Source organism: Lepisosteus oculatus, chromosome 4 (genome assembly GCF_040954835.1).
Source record: "Lepisosteus oculatus isolate fLepOcu1 chromosome 4, fLepOcu1.hap2, whole genome shotgun sequence".
In the NCBI taxonomy this organism is placed as follows: domain Eukaryota; kingdom Metazoa; phylum Chordata; class Actinopteri; order Semionotiformes; family Lepisosteidae; genus Lepisosteus; species Lepisosteus oculatus.
Genome location: NC_090699.1, coordinates 51,607,748 through 51,628,869, shown reverse-complemented (window position 1 = coordinate 51,628,869; position 21,122 = coordinate 51,607,748). Strand labels below are relative to the sequence as shown.

The 21,122-nt window shown below is 36.4% G+C and overlaps 1 protein-coding gene across 3 annotated transcripts in view; it reads left to right on the top strand.

Annotated features, from left to right (window-relative positions):
• cntn3b (contactin 3b) overlaps positions 1-17,595 on the top strand; it is a 77,877-nt gene extending 60,282 nt beyond the window's left edge. The window contains exons 15-24 of one of the 3 annotated variants that reach the window (XR_011189477.1): positions 3,344-3,502; positions 4,667-4,816; positions 5,233-5,303; positions 8,133-8,367; positions 9,004-9,119; positions 9,827-10,013; positions 10,295-10,407; positions 11,660-11,825; positions 12,418-13,998; positions 15,405-17,595. Coding sequence is in view for 2 of the 3 variants with exons in the window: in XM_069189363.1 (XP_069045464.1) it covers positions 3,344-3,502; positions 4,667-4,816; positions 5,233-5,303; positions 8,133-8,367; positions 9,004-9,119; positions 9,827-10,013; positions 10,295-10,407; positions 11,660-11,825; positions 12,418-12,515 (1,295 nt within the window). In the remaining variant the exon portion in view is untranslated. Of the gene's footprint in view, positions 1-3,343; positions 3,503-4,666; positions 4,817-5,232; positions 5,304-8,132; positions 8,368-9,003; positions 9,120-9,826; positions 10,014-10,294; positions 10,419-11,659; positions 11,826-12,417 lie in introns of those variants that run through there. The other 2 variants (XM_069189363.1, XM_015347296.2) reach the window with 2 other exon arrangements.
• The last annotated feature ends 3,527 nt before the right edge of the window (positions 17,596-21,122 follow it).

Genomic DNA, 21,122 nt, shown 5'->3' with positions numbered 1-21,122 from the left:
ATAAGAACAATTAAAAAATAGAAATTACAAGAGGTTATAAATGAGGGGAGACTATCTGGCCCATTTTGCTTATTTAATTTTATTTTCAGTAGGTAATTGACCCATTCATTTCATCTACCCACTTCCCTGATGATGCCAGCATATCGCTTAAATCAGGAAAATAGTTGGGCAGCCTGATGGAGATTCCCACAACCCATGGTATAAAGAAATGTCTCCTTTTCTGTTTTAAATGCACATTTTCAAAGTTTCTATATCTCTTCTCTGATTTGTGCTCACAGTTGATTCTGAAGACGTTCTTTGGATCAACTTTGTCTATGATGATTTTGAATACCTGAATTGAAGCCCCTTGTTCTCTTCTCTGTTCACCACAGAAAACAAAAAAGAGACAGGCAATTGAAACTGCGCTGCAGTGGCTTGTCCTCCTTTTACCGTTGCCGCGGAAAGCAGGCTAATACTGCTGGAATGATACATGGGGACAGTGTAGGAGACACACCTCTCCAGGGAAAGATGGGATGGGGACTGTAGTCATAATAGAAACAGTTATGACCACACTATTTCATGATAAACAGATTATTGAGATTGTAGCAATATTGTTTTAAATACATTAAGGTTCATGCAATATGATTTGCGACAGGTACTCCAGGTGTCTATATAGAGTAAGCCTATAGTGTTATCATACATCTCTAAGTGACAAGAAAGAGCAATAGCAAGGAGACATATGCGAAACTACTGTAGAAGCCACCGGTAAAAGTTATCAAACAATTGCAATTTAAAGCTCAAATAGTAAAGAAATATGTTTTTTATCAAACAACCACCAAATTAGTCAATGTTTTTTTTGTTAGACATTTATATACAGTATAAATGGACAGCTCCAGAATACAGTCTTCTATCACATAAATTAAATACTGCTAGCACGTTTTATAGTTAAAATATCTTTGATTTTCTAACATAACATTATCTAGAACTTTGCAATTGAGTTAAAAAATGTTATCATGCACCTTTTAAAAAGCAACTTTTAAACCTAAATAATTTAACAAAGTGCACTTATACTGTAGCTATACCTTAGTGAACTTGAATTTTGTTGCTTACTGCACAGAGCATAACATGTATTGGTTCATGAAATAATAACAAATGACATATTTTTTTGCTGTTGACCATGCATCAAAAATATGTAGCTGGTTTAATGTAATGCCTGTATTTCTGAGGCTCCTTCTGCCTGATCAAGAGAAAAAGTGAACAGCTCAGAAGAATTGCAGATCTGATACATGGGTAATTAGGGGACAGATAATGTAACTGAAAAAGTCACATTTTTTAAACCAGTGTTCTTGAAATCTCATAAGCACCCTAATTAGAACTGCCACCTGGCCAGTGACTTTTTTGTGCATTTCTTTTTATTTTTTGCAAGGAAACCAATTAAAAAACCCATTCTTGTATAGACATGGGAAGTCAGGTAGACATTATCTTGATATTTGGCAGGGATAACAAATATTATGCACCACCGCTACAGTACTCACTCACTACATTTTAGTTATATTGAAGAAAAAAAATGACTTCTAACTGTCTCTGCCAACAGCAGGCAAGTGATCTCACACATTTTTGAGTGTAGGGGTTTGACTCAAATCTGGTTATATTAAGCTAATTCTCTTTTAGTTTGAGGACTTGCTTTATTAAAAAAAAAACCAAACATATTTTTGATGGTTTTTATTTAAGGGCAGCACAATGGCACAGTGATCAGCATTGCTGCCTAGCAGTGCTGGGGTCCTGGGTTCAGTTCCTGAAGTTCTGTCTGCATGCAGTTTTGATGTTCTCCCTGTCTTTGCGTGGGTTTCCTCCAGGTGCTCCTGTGTCTTCCTACAATTGAAAGACATATTGGTAGGTGAATTGGCTTGTGGGAAATTTGGTCCTGGTGTGAGTGTTTGCGTGTAATGTGAAGTACTGGTATTCTGTCCAGGGTGTATAATGTCTTGCGCCCATTGCTTGTCGGAATAGGCTCTGGCTCCCCCACAATCATATATTGGATACAGCAATTAGAAAATGAATGGGTGTTTTTTGAACTATCAGGGTTCATGTTTAAAGACTGAATGTGACATACCATAGTGGAAAATATACAATAGCAGCAACTAACAATTACTGTATATGCATTCCATAATAAACATGACCGATTCTATACAATTTAAGGAAATAGATTTTGCATGTGACCTTTAGAAAAGGTTAGAAGTCAAGAGTAAGGACCATTTTAGTATAACACATAGGATTTATTCTATTTGACCAGAAGGACAGATTAAACCTTTTATTTGGCTGCCATTTCATGTGACCAATCAGCTTTATCCAGCTGTGGACTATAATTGCCAAAGCTAGTCTTCTGTGATTATACAAAAACTGTCCTATAAATACATGTTGCAGTGCGTGCATATTAAGCACACACGAAATATGATTGGATCACAGTGCCAATGTTTTCTAATGTCGGCTTGTTTAAAACGATCCTGCTCTTGAGAGGCAACCTGTCCTGTTTGCATGTACCACATTTCGTCCAAACTAGCTTAAAATGGATTATTTTCATACAAAAGCAGCAGGTCCAATGGAAGGTTTACAGTATGTACTGTATGCTAAAACATTAATAAGCATTAATAAATTATTTTGGAGTACAGAGAGTATGTACCCAATTGCTTTTGTTACTTAATTATCAAAGGCACATGCCTGTGCGTGTCATTGCTTAATATACAGTTTGTAAGCTATGTACAGAACAGTCAGCTACTGCAGGGCTGACTTTTTGGCCATAATGTCCTGACTGTATAGATGAGAGGGGTTACTAATACAAATGAAATATTGGATGGTGCTTGGCAGGAGCTGGTTTGCTGACACCTGCCTGAAATAAGGTCCCATGTCAAGTTACACCAGAATGGTATAAATAAGGGTGCCCCTGTGTGGGCTAGGAAAATTGTGGGTTAGATTTAAACATGTCTCTGCGTATCTCATCTCTTGCCCTGTTGTTTGATCGGTTAACTTTAGGGCACTGTTATGCTTTTATTGGAATAATCTTGCTCTTGTTTTTAAAATCCTCTGAATTCATTTCAGACATATTAAAGGAGTGTATTATGATTGATAGTGGTGATGTGACATTGTAAGTAAAAAAGACAGATGCACATACTGTACAGTGTACAGTCTTGCATATTGAATCTGAAATTTTACTTGCCTAGTGTTTTCGTAGTAAAAGAATTGCTGCAAATACTTAATTTTAGAAAATTTATGTTTTCTCATATCTTCTGTGACACACTGAAGAACAAAAGGGTATGTGGTGATATCATTTTAAAACTAACTTTGGATATTGTTTTGATTGAGTCAGGTCCCCCAGGCCCTCCAGAAGCTGTAACAGTGGAAGAGATCACAGACAGCACAGCTCAGCTATCCTGGAGGCCAGGGAGAGACAATGGAAGTCCTATTACCGGCTATATCATACAGGGGAGAACACCATTCACTGTGGGATGGCAGGCAATTGATACAGGTAAATGCTTCATCATATGAATCAGAACCTATATCCCACTCTTAAGAAAGGTTACGAAGTATTTACTTACAAGGTATTGTATATATATTTATAAAATATTAGTAAGTACCATTTTACACATATAACTTTAAACAACAATTCTTAAATTAATTTCAGACATGCTTATGAGTACAAACTCAGAGCTATATAATTCTCATGTTCAATAGTTTCAGTAGTTTCAATGGGGGCTTAGTATGCCTTGAAAACATAATATCAAATCTCTTAAATAAAGGTCTGTGTCGACTACGGTGCATAGAGTACATCCAATTGACTTTGAATTGTACTTAAGTAACTATATTTCACAGACCTCTGAATGCTAACAATTTATGTGATTTATACAACCTTTATCTCACTTTTGCACAAAATATATTGAGTCTTTTACCAGCAATTCAAGAGTTTTGATATGCAGCAGTAATAAGATGGGAGACAATCATGTTCTACCTAGAAAATGTTAAGACCACTTGTTTATAAATTGGAATTAAATGATGTACTTAGCTAACATACTGGGTTAGAAAAAAATTGCATACTTAGCCAACATACTGGGGTAGAATAATGTTTTTAGTGTTCAGGTGAATCTTCTCAGATATTTCTGTCTGGCTTGTGATTCTGACCACATATTTAAACACATTGGTTTCCCTGACTGAATTGTTCATACAGTATAAATGGATTTAACACGATGGTCACTGTTGACAAACATTGAGGAATGATGGAATTAAGCATAGTGATTTTATGTTTTTAAAGAGGAAAGTCAGTGAAGCACAATAAAAAAAAATGCTTCACTTAAGTGCTAAAATACAGTATGGGTTCAAGCCTGCAGGAAAGCTGGCTGGCATTAAAATATAACGAGCCCATTCCTTTTACTTTGGTGTGTCAATAGCCTGTCTACATTCCAGCCTCGTGTTCACAAACATGTGTCCACTAACCTACTAGCAAGCCCAGGAGCTGATTATGAATGCTTTGTAGGACTAAGAATCAGAATTTTAATCTAGAGCTATCGTAGTCATCCTGCTAAAAAGTGATTTTATTTCTATGAAATACATGTTCTTTGGTCCAGCACAAACTATGATGCTGCAGCGATAGTAATTTAGTTCTTTAAACATCCCTAACTTCATTTCTTTCCCTTAGTTCCTGAGGTTATTGATGGCAATACATTAACAGCCACAGTAGTGGATCTAAATGCATGGGTGGAGTATGAATTTCGTGTAGTGGCAAGTAACAGTGTTGGAGTTGGGGAACCTAGTCCACCATCAATCAAAACTCGAACAGAAGATGCAGGTGAAAATCTTTTTTGTTCATCCATGTCAAAGGAAGTTATTTAAAGCATGACAACAAATCAGATTTGATTTCAAAAGCTACATGACTACAAATGATGTGCCAAATATGAAAGTCAAAACATCCATTTTGAAAAGCTAAGTAACTTCTTTTACTGGATTTGAAAGTTTTCCAAATATTGAACGTTATTACCTTCATGGTCTTTAAGGTGCATTCTATGCAGAATGCTGAACTGACAGCAAAGCTTTAGTAATGTTTATTGACTTTACTTCAGGGTTGACATTATAGGGATGTTTTTAACAAGCAATTAATACTGTATATCCTGAAAATAAAAGAGTATACTGTTATATGTTAATCCCCTGTTGGACAATTAAAGAATACAAGTATACTGTACATGCTTATCTCTTTTTTTCTTACAGTTCCTGACACAGCTCCTACTGATGTAAGCGGAGGTGGTGGCATTAAGACAGAATTAGTAATAACATGGGAGGTAAGTGATCTATCACCGCTTTATTTCACTCCAATGATAGGTAATGAATGACATTTGTTTAATAGCTCACAATTGTGTGAAGGTTTTGTATTGCCCCCGCCAAATTCAGTAGTTTGCACTTCGTGGATGTGCAATTTAGCTCAGGATTAGAAAGCATTTCATTTAGATTGTCTTAGCTGTCAAATATAAGAAGCAACAAAAATGGAAGATGGTTTTGTTTGCTTTCCCAGTGCTTTTATTGAGAATTGGCCTGTAATATAAACCAAAGTATCAGTTTACTTATTTATTGATCATACTTTTTTAATTGATGTAAAAATCAATTAAATTATACTTCAAACTCTTAATGCCTCTTAGTCTACATACTGTACTGGAACCTTGCCAAGTACACTACATAATTTGTCTGCTCTTCTATTCTGTAATGTGTGAACGCTTGTGACATTTTTTATTAACATAATCTTATTTTTAATCTTTTCAACTCAAAAAACAATTAATAAAATACAATACAAAAAAAGGAAAAAGAGTTTCCTCATACCACAAAATCCCCCATCATCCTCAGTGTTACCTTCCTCCCCACCCACACACATACACCCTCTTGAGTTTCCATTTATGGACCTACAAATGAATAGATTTTGCTACAATAGAAGTCTTTTGCAAAGAGGCCTTGACTCCAAGCACTCCCCAGTTCTCTTCACTGTGACCATGAATTCTGGAAGTCTAGAGCTTCATCTAAATAATGTCAGGATAGACCAGGATCCCGTAAGGCCAAGGGCAGGAAGATGCAGTCAAATCTGTTTCTGCTACTGTGACAGGTTAGGATTAGAGTTATCATCTAGCAGGCCTAAAAGATGAGAAAAGAGAATTGTTATGATGAAGTTTGCTCTGGCTGACAGCTGCGGCTAAAAGAAAGGCACACAATCCATCAACAGATGCTTGGTGATTTCTGTAGTCTGATAGAGATCGCTGAGTGAACAGGTAAAAACAAAAGTGGTGTAGAGGGAAAATACAGAAGGTCAGGAGGCAGAGCTGGATCCAGAAAAGGAAGGAAACTAGTTTTGCAGGAAGGATGATTAGCCACAGGGAAGTTTCCAGCAGGCATGTCCTGGTAACTTGATTAGGAATCAGGAGAAGGGTTATAAGTAGAGCTAGTTTGTAAGAACAGAGAGATGCAAAGATAGAACAAAGTGTAGCGGTAACTGGAAGCTTAAATGACATTGCATCTTCCGCAATGGCAGTTCAGGTGTTCAATAGGAAGTCAGGTCCAATTAGATGAGGTGCTGGCTTGGTAGAAAGAAGTGTGACTCAGCACACGACCCGAGGATGTAGGAGTCCCGTGAGGAAGCTGTTCATATGGGAAAGAGCTACATCTCTCGTGGGTACCTCAGGTCAGGCCATGACAAGAATATACTTAATTAAGATAATGTACAAAATAGAAAATTCGCTTGATTCCAGAACTGGACAATTTAAAAACATGGAAAATGCTTCCCACAGCATCTCTCAGGTTAGAGCCCCAGGAACTAGCTTCAACATGGATCCAGCGGACCGGAATGACCCCTTCGCCTTTTTTCAACAGCAGTCCCAGGCTCTTGGACAACTGACTGCAGCAGTTCAGCGATTTGTGGACCACGCCACCCATCCACCACCTTAACCCGTGGCACCTATGCCAGACATTCTCTTTTTGCCACTACTAGCCCTTTACTCCTCCCCACTCCGGAAAAATCTGAGGGAGATCCTGCGAAACTTCAGAGTTTTTTAACCCAGTGTTGGATGGCTTACCACAAATCCCCATTTTCTGGACGTCAACCACGTTCATCTTCCCCTCGACTCATTGATGGCACCTATACGGTGAATAAGATCTTAGGCTCCCGCCAATTCCTGATAGACTGGGACGGTTACAGTACAGAAGAACAATTGTGGGTTTCAGAGGCTGATATCCTGGACTTAAACATCATTGAAGACTTTTTTCATACCCATCCACTTTTGACTAGTAGGGCGTCAGGAGCCGCCCCTGGGGGGTTACTGTTACGCATTCCGCACACGCCCCAGACCTGTCTCACATTAACCACGAGCACTGTGTTTAACAAATGCTCACGCCGTAACTAATTTACCTATCACCATTCACTCCCATCACTATTTTAGTTCCCCTTTTTCTCACTTACCCGCTCACTATTGTGGATTCTCTATGAGCTCCCTAGTGCGCGTTATATGTTCTTGCTATCTAATCATTATCAGACCATATTGCTTGTCTCCTCATTTACAATTTAGTCTTGTGAATCGGATTGTTACTCTCCTGCTGTCTAACCGCTATCAGACCTTTTTGCTTGTTTCCTGGTTTACAGTATGTCTTAGCCTTGTGATTTGGATTGGAACTCTCAGTGTTCTCTCTCCTGCGTCCAGCACAGGATCCATACTCCCTTTCCTGCCTCCTTGTTACACTCCCTTTCTAGAATATTATTAACTCCAATACACAAAAGTGGGAAAAAGTGGGAAAAAGAGGAAATCTAGAACTGAAGAAATTTTAAGTGAGGAGGCACTTTTTTATAATGGAGATGTGATTTTAAATAGAATGCAAATAATGTATACATCTGTTGAAGTCTATGTCTACCTGTTTAAAGGTGTTATAAGGTGTCTTTTCTATTATCTGTGATCTACTTGTATCACTGTTTTCACTGTATAGTATATAAGGTGTAGATTCAGCATGTAGTGTATGATGTGCTAACAGGTGTTATGTCCCTAACAGGTTCCTATATATTTGTATGAATGTATAGAAGTAAGAACATTTCTTTTTTGTATTTGTTTTAATATCACTATAGTTTTGTGTTTTGCTCATAGCCCATCCCTGAGGAACTACAAAACGGTGAAGGTTTTGGATACATCGTTGCATTTCGACCCGCCTCCACAGTGACGTGGACACGAGTGATCATAACCACACCAGGAATAGCTCGATATGTCTATCGAAATGACAGCATTTCACCATTTTCTCCTTTTGATGTAAAGGTTGGAGCATTCAATAACAAAGGAGAAGGGCCTTTCAGTCCTATAGTAACTGTATATTCTGCTGAAGAAGGTAAGTATAAAATAGCTTCATGTCTAAGACAGTGACAATGACCAAATGCCATATCTACACATTCATAAACCTGCTACAAAAAATAAAATAAAAAATAAAAAAATAAAGACTTGAGACAAAGATGACACATCTCTGAGGAAATATTGAGCAAAAATGTATTATTAGAAATTCATCCATACACAACTGGTCGTTTGGCCTTGTGAATCCGCATTGTCTGATGCAGACAATCATGAAAAACTCTGATATTTATATCAATGGCACTCAGATGCCACAGGAGAATTGAGCAATTGTGCATTTCGGTTTTCATTTTAATATGACAGGACCTGAAAAATGAGCTATTTCAGAAATTAATTTGATTTTACAGATTAAACAATTATGGGTGCCAACTTTAGATTAGTTATTGCTCCAATGCATACATTAAAAGATGCTTTGTGGCACCTAATTTCTGAGAGTAGCTTACTGTGCTAATTTAATTTGTCTTGCAGATAATATTCTTTCATGTCAGTTGCAGCTCCAATTAAAATTAAAGAGAAACAATTGTATACTTATTCATGTATTAATGAAATAACTATTTTTCTCTGTCGCGTTGTGAGGAGCAAGCCTTCCAGTGCAGCTTGTCTTTTCAATTTTTCTTAGAACCCAGTGCAGCACCAGAGATAGTTTCAGCAAAAAGTGTTTCTGCTTCACAAATTGAAGTTGTCTGGCAGGCTCTTTCCTCAAAGATGACCTCTGGAAGGGTGCTTGGATATGAGGTATTATGTCTTTCTTTCACTGTAATGAACACCCAAAATGGCACCTCTTGAGCATTAGTTTGTGAAATACTTTTTGATGGCTAATGGGATCTAGAGCGTACAGTACATCACAGGTTCCCTTAGAGACATCTTCGTCGAAAAAGCATTGAATACCTTGGTCTAAAGTTACTGAGGCCTCTGCAACAGCATATTGATGCCAATAAAACCATTCTCATCTTTTTTATTTTTTTCTATGTGAAAAGTGCACTGTAGTTTCATCAAATGCTCTTTCTATTTCCATCACCTTTGCCCCAAAGTATGCAGTCCTTGTGTTGCCATGGCACCAGTAATGCCAAACTACAGAACTAGTGCTATTATGTAATTGAAGATGATTTGGTAAAAGGAATAGAAAAACTGTATTTTTTATCCTTTAAGTTGTGCTAAAATGAAAACCTAGGTATTGACATTCCAGGCTTGTTCTTTCTAAAAAAGCTATTGAACATTGACACTTTCAAGTTGTGTGCTTCATATTTAATTTGTGAAATCAGACCAAGCAGACAAGCAATACAATTGGGAAACTGTGTACACTGTGTATTACACTGTAAGTACAATATTGCTCTTTCCAAAATGAGGATTTTTTATATCAAAAGTGGCTCATTCAACTATAATATTGTTGTAAAACAGCAAGGATAATTGACTTAACTCTGGCTTTGTCTCTTTTTCCACAGGTTGTGTACATGGAATATGACTCAAAACCTGATACTTTAGGGAAAGTAAGGGTATATGGGAATCAGACATCAGTTAATATTACTGGTTTGAAAGGAAACAGCTTATATAACATAGCAGTGAATGCATTTAATACTGCTGGAACAGGCCCTTCTTCTGTTTCATTTAACGTCACAACCAAAAAACCACGTGAGTGCTTTTAAAATATTCCGTACAGTACTGTACTTACAACTAAAGCAGTTTATCTGACAAGCTTTCATCTGTTTTGTTTGACTGTATAACTGCTTGTGCAAAATGAAAAACTACTGTAGGCATAATGTTCTGTAGAAGACAAACTAATGCTAAAATATGTTTTTTTTTCAGATTGTTCACTGAAAAGGGTTATATGCCAAAACTATTTACTTCTAAAGTAAGGATACAGATAAAACATCTATCGTGTGATTTGTATTAACCAATTCACTTCCTTTTAGCACCAAGTCAACCTCCATCAAATATTGAGTGGAACCTGATTGGCTTAAAGCTAACTTTAAGTTGGGATCCTGTGACAGCAATGGAAAATGAGTCTGAAGTCACAGGGTATCAAGTAAGTAACAGGTATATACTTATATTAGAGATCTGTTTTTTGGCTTATTCTCCAAAATGTATTTCAGATGATTGCCTCCTGTGAATTAGCATGGTCGGAAAGCAAAAACTTTCTACAGATGTAGTCACATGAATTTACAAAAGAAACAAATAATTGGGTTTTTACCTGTCCGCCTGCCATAATAATCGCATATGAATAACTCATCCTTGCAAAAGTAGTGGGTGTTATCCAGAATAGGAAGATGTAATTTTGGTCCCGGACTACTGAGTTTGTTTGTCATCTCAGACCTTAATTTAACTTAATTAACCAATTAAATATATGAGAAGAAACATCTAGCTGTGTCTTCGGGGTTGTAATCAGGTGCTTGTATAAATGTTTCTCTAAAACCAGCAGGAATCTGGCACTCGAGGACTAGGGTGGCCTACCTCATGTGAAATGATGAGGAATAAATGAAAGAGTTATAAAGCAGTAGCAGACCAGGCTTTTTCTGCAGGGTATAATGCTTAGGGACTCTATTTTAAGTGATCTCATAAGATGCATAACTGTTGGTGCACATGCCTCTAGTTGGCAATTCAGACAGTTTGAAGGGTTCAAAGGCTGTGGTTCATGTACTGTATAAGCAATCATCAAAAGTGCAGGTTTTAAAAACTTCTAAACTAAAAGAAGAGATACAGTAACAGATGTACTGATGTGTGAGAAGATAATTTAGACATACTGTAGACGTCAGTGAAGATTTAAGGCAATCAATGTAACAATGGATGTGAATCAATCCACTTTTGTTATGAAAGTATACAGTATATACAGTAGACAGTCCTTTTTTTATGCACATTACATGCTTTATTCTACTGCCTTTAATGAAAAAGATCTTCCATTGTCTCTTAATCCTACTTTAAAACCTCACCATAACTGATAGTGCAAACTGAATCAGGTAAATCCTGAACAATGTCAACCTCAGCCTTCCCTTGAAAAAAAAAATCAAAAAGTTCTGTATTTGATTCATTTAAATTGCAATGCTTTCAAGATTAGGTTTTGAAATAATGGAATGATTACTTAAAGAACTGCAAATCATTTCCCATTGGATTTTCAAAACAGAGTGTATAGCTTTTGAAGAAATGGAGACAAATTTTGTATTCATTATAAAGGATATTATAAAACTGAAAACAGCATTCCTGAGTGCATAAAATAGATGGAAAACTAAAAGGATTTGTTTACAGGGATGTACTGTATAGTATATTTTTCTGTTGATACTCAGGTATTATTCAGAAGATACAAAAGCAACATTGTTAATATACTCACAACTAACAAGACCACTGTGGATCTGAACCTTGCTGCACACGATGACTATCTAATACAGGTTAAAGCCTTAAGTGAAGGAGGAGAGGGAGCTGGCAGTGAACAAATTAGGATTCATAAACTAAGTAAGTGTGAGCTATTTCTGTTTATTTTACTTTTTTAAACAGCTATGGTTTTGATTTCTTCATCACCTTATTAGTCCCATAACTTATCTTATCTTATCTTATCTTAAGTGATCTTATCTCTTATCTCTCTTAACTGTCCATGTATTAAAATGACTATACGAAAGTTTTGTACAGACATCAAAGGATTACACTATGAGCACAGATTCCAAATGTGGAATTTCTGAAATTCAGAAATTCCAATCTAGAAATGATGCTACTGTACTGCATATGGCACTGTAGCATTGTTGTACATAAAATGAAACAATGTCACATTATTATCTCCTATGAAAACATAGGTAGGTTTTCATTGGGATTTGTACATGGCTTTGCCATTGTTTGTCAATTTGTTTCCAGTAGTTTCCTTGTAAAACTACTATAATACATTTCTAAAGTATGTTTACTATACAACACCATAATCCAACCAGTGTAACAAACCAGTGCAAAACATGGTAAAATCATGGTAAACGTGTGATACCCATGTTAAAACTCATCTTTCAGTGATGGTAAACTGTAATCCTGGCCACAAACTCCTACTGTTCTTATTTCTTTACAGGTATGAGTGCTAGAGGCTCCAGTACTTCAACTTTCAATGCCTTCACCCTTTCGGTGGTCCTCATAGTACTGTTTTCTACATTCAGATCTACATTGTGAGATACCCACAGTTTTTCAAATGCCTAGACTATCGTATATTGTACCTTTCTGAATGCACCAGAAGCTTTTTATTACCCTTTAGTTCTTTGAGCAGCTCCATTATGAATTCTTATTGCTATTTTGTGTATTTAACATTTTTGAAAGGCTTTGATAGCAAGTATAACATAACATGGTGATACACTCAGAGAAACTGGGATAGAGTGCATGTTGCTTATCAAATCTATTACCAAGTTATGTTATACTTGCCTTTAAAACCATTTGAAAATTTCAGTTCAATATACTTGTGTTAAATATACATGGGTCCATGAGGGAATGGTGGTATACCAGTTTATTTTGATCTTAGATTATCCTTCAAGATGATAAATGCCTTAATTCCATTTACATACCAAAGTAGTTTAACATACACACAAAATCATTATTGTGCTACTGACAATATTTTTGTGTAGGTTTAAAATAAATCCAAATTCAAGCCATTTGTACATGACAGCATGGACTCAATTTAAATGTCTTAAGGCAGAAATTTGACAATTTAAACATATTAATGTGTATCATTATCCCTAATTAAGAAAACCGGTCTGGAATGGGATTTCCAAACGTTAGTGTTTGTGTATCTTGATCATATAATGTAAAGAACTGATCAAATGAAATATTTCATGATTTAGTAAAATAGTTGTTAAATAAGGCAACTGTATTTGGAATTTCCTCATTTCATCAAAATTATGTTGCTTTTAGTATGGTTTCATTAAGTTTAATTTTTATTCAGTTTCTTGCCATTTACCTTTAGGTTTTGACCCATACAATACATGCCCTAAAGAAAGCAAAATAACAGTACTATTCATCAAACAAAAGCTTTTTCTGAAACTGGATTATAGAATATCAGAAGCAGATTATTCCAGTTTAGTTGCTCTTTTGTGGACATACTGTATATATTTACAGAAGGTGCTATAGTATCTGTTTTTTACTTTCAAAACAAAGAGATTCACCCTTGTATTCGCAAAGCTTTTTCCATAAATTCAGAGATAACACCATTTTTTAGGGTTAGAAATGTCCACATAATGCAAGTAATCAATAACTTACTCCTCAACAGAATGTATAAAAAACTAATTATTTTTAGTTATTAGTTGAACTACAACTAATTATTATTGCATTAGTCATTAATAACTGCATTTTAATTTTGTTCCTTTTAGAATAGTGTCAGTAAAATGGGCCACATTTATGTGAAAACTTCACTCTAGTTTCAGGAGTACAAAATATTGCTATTTCCCAAAATGATATCAAGAACTTTCAGCAGACATTTGCTTGTGCTAACCATCGATCTAATGTTTCTGTTCGATTTGAACTACATACGAAGGTATCACTGGAAAGAATGTCATTAGACATCTTAACTCAAATTCAGAAAAAAGCATTAAATTAACTTCTTTTTCATTTCCTCCTTTAGGCTAACTAGTGCAAATGCTTTACATTGGTGTGAGCATGCCTTAAGGTACAACAATTTTATATATCTAAATATATATATAACAAACATTTATAATCTCTTCTTGCACAAGTTTCTTAAAGGCCTCACTTTTTCAGATAAAATTGTTGCACAACCCTACCAAAAGATAATACCCATGTAAAACTAATGTGAGACTCCGACTGAGTGACTAAGAAACAATTTAGAATTAACAGCCTGTAGAAATGTTAACAGAATTCCCATTAGGTGTTCCGAACATCAGCACTCGGAATCTAAATAGAAGTTTGTATCTTAGCTTAAAGATTCACTTCAGTACAATTAAATTGTTTGTTTCATAGTTCAGGAAAATAAACCTTCTGTTTTCCCAACAATAATTATAGTTGACATTGACATTGATGCTTCATAAGCACTGGCTGCTGACTGTTTTCTTCCGTTGTATATCAGGGGTCTAAAACTCAATTCCTGGAGGGCCTAGTGTCTTCTGATTTTAGTTCCAGCTGAGCTCTAAGTGACGTTGTCTAATTATTTAAATGCATAACTGTAGTATTTAACCAGGCTCTGAGGTGTAGTGAATTGAATGTCTTTTCAACAGTAAGAAACCCTAAGAACAATCCTATATGACTAAATATCTTAATAATTAGGCTAAAGAATCTACAGTAATTGACAACTCAGGATGGAACAAAACCAGAAGACACTTTGCCCTCCAGGAAATGAATTTGAAACCTTTATGCAAATGAACACTTTGTAATGTTTTACGACATAAAATGTATCAATATTTCTCTCATTTAAGGATTCCACACACATTTCAGTGGTGTCAGATTGTGGTGATTTTTAGGAATTACATTACTGAGGGTATTTTCAACCAGGAATCCAGTGAGCCCTAAGGTTCTTCAGAGACTATCTAGCAGACCCCCCGAAACAGAATGGAAATTCTTCACTTACAGCGAAGTAGTGCTTTAAAACACCACTTTCCCCACACTGGATCTGCTCTAATGGCACTTATAGCAAACTGCTGGCCTGCAGTTATTCTTTTAATAATTCATATTTTAAAGCTGCGTTGATATTAAGAATTGTCTACTTCAGTTTGACAGTTGGCTACTGTATGTTAATGTGTTATCTGGCTGTCGTTTGGGGAGGGACAATGCTTATTAGATTGGATTTCTTCAAAAGGACACCTTTGAAGATAATGCAGTGAAAAGCAAAATTAAAAGTTCTAGAAATGTTATAATCATCATTAACATACAGGTTTAAGATGTTTGTATTTGTTCAGCATTGTTTAAAATATTCTTGGGTGTTTCCATTTTTCAGTGGCATTCTATACCATTGTAAAATAAGCCTTGCCCATTGTATTAGTAAAGTTAGAGCCTTCATCAGAAAATGGGACCATGATCTACTGTATAAGAAGTTTTCAAATCTTTATTCATCTAAATTTCTAGAAAGAATGAACATGGGACAAATGAAAGCTACTTTTAAGAAAGAAAACAGATGAAGCACACAAACATCAGATGGAAGATAATGCATACAGTACTATAGTAAGTATATTATGTAAAAATATGAATTAAATTATAAATACAAGGAAAAAAGGGAAGCTATACAATGACACATGACTGATTATAATATCATCGAAACTACAGTCAACATGTCCCCATATGCAGTATAAGGTCTGCTGTTTTGGCATAATTAAGGAATTATTAAGACATCTGAATTAATTATAGCATGCTGGAAGTTTTCAGGTCCAATGGAATTATGGCTGTTGTTATATCCAAGCATGTTACATGTAGTGAGAACTGTAATGGGAACTATCAGTGCAAATTCTAAACCTGTATCTTGCTGAGAAAAAGCTTGTGGTCTTCTGTAGATCACATCCATCTGAATTGGGATTGGATAACCTGAAAATGTAAAAAAAAATGAAAATATCATTTTTTCATTGAACTGCTGTAGGGTTGTGCCTTTATTTAACAAGTACTGTTATACCTGATAAAGGTTAAGTCTCACATTCCCATGGATGATACACTTTGTGCACATACATTGCACTTGATTTCAGAGTTGAAAGAAATCACAAGGGAATGAACCAAGGTGACACAGCACCCCTGTTCAGCTGCTGTTCATCCACTGGAACAGGTGTTCAGGCCTATGAGTCTGATTAAAGTCCTTAGCAGTTACCATTAGGTTGTCCTATCCACTCATTGTGTGATTTCATAAAGGCCTGTGTTCTTTGATTAGATTCTGCTGCAGTGAAGTCAATGGGATATTGATTTTCTCTCTTATTATTGCAGCTGTCACAATTTAGACAGTAGATTGACTGATGCCAGTGTACTTGTTGTGGGCATTTGTTTGACTGCCTATCTGTCTCTATCTGTCTCACTCTCACCTGTTTTTATTCTACACATCACAAATCATAAATCATGCTGGGTCTTAAATGTAATCAGTCCTTTATCTGATGAAAAAGAGATGAACTAATAAAAAATCAAGCTTGTAATCTCTAAAACATACATATGTGTATTAAGTAGCACTGCATTTCCTCATTAAAGATGAGAAGCTGTGTAATTAGATCATTATAACAGTTTCCCTTAGCATCCTCATGATTAAAAACATCAGCAACAACACAAAATGGTTTTACTAATAAGATTAAATCACGATGAATCTGTTTCTACTGTCTTTTGTCATTGACAATACAATATTGCTATTCAATCATTAAATATTAAATCTACCAATAGAATGGAAATTTGAAAAGAAGTAATACAGTATATACAAAAAGCAAATTTCCTTTCTAAGTTACCTTAAAGGTCAAGTGTTGGCACAAAAATAGGAACAAAAAATCTAAAATTAGCAGATAAAACAACAGCATGTGTACATTCCAAAAAGATTCACCCACTTCTAATCTTATTTTCTGCATTTGAGGAAAGCATTCTGTACACAGTGAAAATTCAAAGCCATCAGTCACTGTATATAACACTTCCTTTCCATCCATTGATTACACATTTGTAAGCAAATATTTCAGTATTCTTTTTGTGAAAAGTGTTTTATGATTGATATCCCAAAAGTTTGTAAAAAAAAACCATAGTGGTCTTCTAGAAGTGGTAAAAGGATATAATAAGTCAGGATATTATCTTACAGTAAGTAATGAGCACAAACATAAGACATATCGTATATTATTTGGGATAGACATCTGCAAAACTAATTTCTTGTACAGTTACTGTATATGTGATAAGAGTGGGAAAATGAGAGTTGTATAAAGAAAAATGAATTAACCCATAGTTCTCAGTGTTGACTAAGTCACCCATGTATGAAACACAGAACACCTGAACAATCAAAAGACAGAGTCCGCCAGTTTAAAATATGGTATTTCCACAAAAGAGAAACAGTTATCTTATTGGATAAATAGAAAGAATATTATGTGTCAGAAAGGCAAACATACGTAATACGTTTTCAACACTTGGCCTTTAATTGTTAATACTGCTGTATTAATTCAATGTTTTCCCTATCTCTGTGAGATAGCTGATCCAAAAATATGGTGATTTCATATTGAAAAGTAATGGGTTTGTCTTGTATACTAATGTTGTGCATGTAGAACATTGTTTGGTGCATTTGTGTAAAGTTTTATAATACTGTAACTTAATAAAATGTTTACAGCAGCATACTGCTTCTCTACATATTTATTATACATATAAGGTATACATTATATTTCACCTCAAGCTGTCAGACTGCTGACAGTTGTGAATTCCTTTGTTTGCTCAGCTGATGTTAAGCCATATAGTGTACTGTATATACCGTACTCTATTCATATTTAAGATTGTATCACAAGCTACAATATGTGTTAATGGAGACTCTATCGGTAATGCCATTAGTTTTTCACCCTAAACGTGGCAGAAACCACTTATTAACCTTATGTCTTTAAGAGTAGAAGGATTCTTAGTACTTATATCATACACTCTGCCACTAAACACTGTCAGTATAGTAAAGAATAAATTAAAGCTTTATTCCTGAATATAACACTCTTTATAAACACCTATTTTTCAGTCAGTAAAGCCTGCACCAATAATTTTTTGACAATTCTGAAATATTATTTTTTTAAGTATCAGAAGTACACCAATCACAACTAAAAACACAGTGCATTTCTGACAAAGAGGCATGGGAACAGTCTTCATCTCAAATGATCAGGATAGTAATGGTTACAATCCATGTTACAATCCATGTGCAATTTTAAAATAGATTTGTGTGTGAGATTGTGTGTGAGATTTTCAAACGTGGAAAAGGTACAGTATTATGCCATACTGCAGGGCTTTGATCAAGCTTGAGGTCCCTTGTAGAAAATACACTAGACCTTCTTTTATACACAAACTGAAGCATTACTATTGTGAGCATTAGAGGAGATATTGGTACAGTATACACATAAACAAAACCTAAAAACTGTAAATTAATAACAATGGAGACTAGAAGTGAAGTTGCTGCAGCAAGGAGGTTCAAAGACATATTTGTTTTTTAAAATTTTCTTTTATATGAAGAGTTTTCGAATAGATTTAAGGCTGAAGAACCGAACTAAAAATACCAGAGAACCAGGAAAATGTCAACAATATAGATTGAAATATATTTGGATCCATGTATACCAGTGGCACATACACACTGTTATTTCATTGAACACCTTTGGTTAGAGGTTCTAATGAAAGAACAAATAATCATGGTTGTGATATCAGCCTTGTCAGGTTCCCCTTCCAGTATAGACTGAGATGATATTGCTGACACTCGCTGCAGAAAAGTGGACTTTTGCATGTAGTGGGCTGCCGACCATGGAGGATTTTCAGCTTAGCTAGATAAAGCATAAAGCTCCACACTCCAAGATGAAGAAGAGATTTCTGCATTAGGGTAAAACATTTTCTGTGCTGTGCTGTGAAAGCAGAATAATTTCAGAAGCACCAAAGAGGACCTTTGTCTGAATTTCCTGTCTGAATTATTGCTTTCCAAGATTTATTGTACATATGTCTAATTAAACATGACAGCTTTGACTTGATAATAATAAATGAATGTCTGAAACCAAAGATTTCTACAAAACTCCATAAATACTGTAGTTCCAGTGATCAAATGTTTTCCTCACATCTAAAGCAAGTACAGTATTATAGAAGAGCCAATTTAATGTGAACATTATCCAGAATATGGAAAAGAGGCCATATGTTTTCAGAAGCAAACTAGTCCTTCAAGAAGCCTGTCCAGTCATAAAGAATTAGGGGACACCTGTACAGTATGTATCTATCTGCTTAAAAGGGCCTTTTGTAAATATTTTTATTCCTGAGTTTCATATACTGTAGATAGCAGACTATAGCTAGAACATTGCAATGGGTGTTTGACTTTAAAAAAAAGCAAAATTACATCTGATACTTACAGTATCTTTATGGAAAGAGACAATAGAAAAAATGGTGATATTAGTATTTAAGGTACTGCTTGACACTACATCACTAGTAAGTAACAGTTCAGGTAAAATAAGGAACAAGTAATAGGTTTATTCCATGCTGAAAAAAAGAAGAAAGAGAACACAACGTTTCGGCCGTGGAGCCTTCTTCAGGTGTGAGAGAGACAGGGCAGTAGGCAAAGGTAAAGTAGCGGGAGAACAAAGGTTGAGAGGGAGGAGGAGTGAGAGGCAGGAGCAGGGGACAGAAAGAGAGGCCAATCAAGAGGTGTGAAGTCAGAATGGGTGCAGAGAGGTGTGAAATGAAACTTCCAATGAATGGAGAAAATTTAAAAGAACAGTAATCTGTCGTTAAGGGAAGGGAGAATGTGTGATCCTAGCTGCAGAATAATTTTAGTTTCGGTGGTCTTTCTAATGTATGAGTTCGGAAAACCGTCTTTGAGAACACAGACGGAGAGATTAGAGTGGTCGTGGCCGTCAGAGGTGAAATGAGAAACAATGGGCTTGGAGAGATCTTTAATCTTCACAGCCCTGACGTGTTCTCTGAAGCGGTCTCCGAGTCTCCTTCCTGTTTCCCCAATGTAGATGGCTGGGCATTTACTGCAAGAGATACAGTAAATAAGGTTGCTGGAGGTACAAGATGCTGTCTGGGTGATCCGGAATTGTCCTGAGGGGCCTTGAATGAGTGTGGTGGTGGCTGTGTACTTGCAGGTGATACAGCGAGCTCTTTTGCAAGGGAAGGTGCCTGGTGTGGATGGTTGCTGAGGGCGGTCAAGGGAGCTGTGAACGAGGAGGTTACGCAGATTAGGTGGTCGGCGATATGAGATGATAGGGCGATCAGAAAAGAGGGCCCCAATGGAGGGATCATCCTGTAGGATGGAAAAGTTCTGGTTAATGGTCCTGGGGATAGGAAGTGTGTTAGGGTGGTAAGGAAGCACCAAAGGAATGCGGTTGTTACGGCGGGAGTTCCTGATCGGGTTGATGGTCCGGGGGGTGTTTTTGGCTCGGGCAAGGGCCCTGTCAATCACACTGCTGGGGTATCCTCTGTTGATAAAAAATGAGTACATTTCGAGGGCTTGGTTTTCGAAGTCGATGTCGTCGCTGCATAATCGTCGTAACCTAAGGAACTGTGAAAAAGGAAGAGAGTTTTTAGTGTGGTTGGGGTGAAATGAGCTGTACAGGAGGTAGCTGTGTGAATCCGTGGGTTTGTAATAAACTGAAGTGGACAGTCGGGGGTAGTTGATAGACAAGTGGATGTCTAGAAACGGAAGAGTGGTGGAAGAAATGTTAACCGTATATTTGAGGGACGGGTGGAAGTTGGTGAAATGGTGCAAGAAGGATTCAAGCTGATCGTTGGAGCATGTGGCGGCACCGACGCAGTCATCAATATATCGTTTGTAGAGGTCAGGGACATAGCCAGTGTAGGAAGCGAAGAAGCGTTCTTCTACCCAGCCGACAAAAATGTTGGCATAGCTGGGTCCCATTCTGGTGCCCATGGCAACTCCACTGACCTGTTGGTAAAAAAGATTATTGAAAGAGAATGCGTTCAGTGTGAGGACCAATTCCGCAAGGCGTACCAGGGTGTGGGTGGGTGGATCAAGCACTGTGCGTTTGTCCAGCGTGTGCTTGAGGGCTGTAAGGCCATCATTATGGGGAATGACGGTGTACAGAGATGTGATGTCCATGGTAAAAATGTGGCATTCGGTACCCTGAAATCGGAAATCATTGAAAAGTTGGAGCGCGTGGTTGGTAA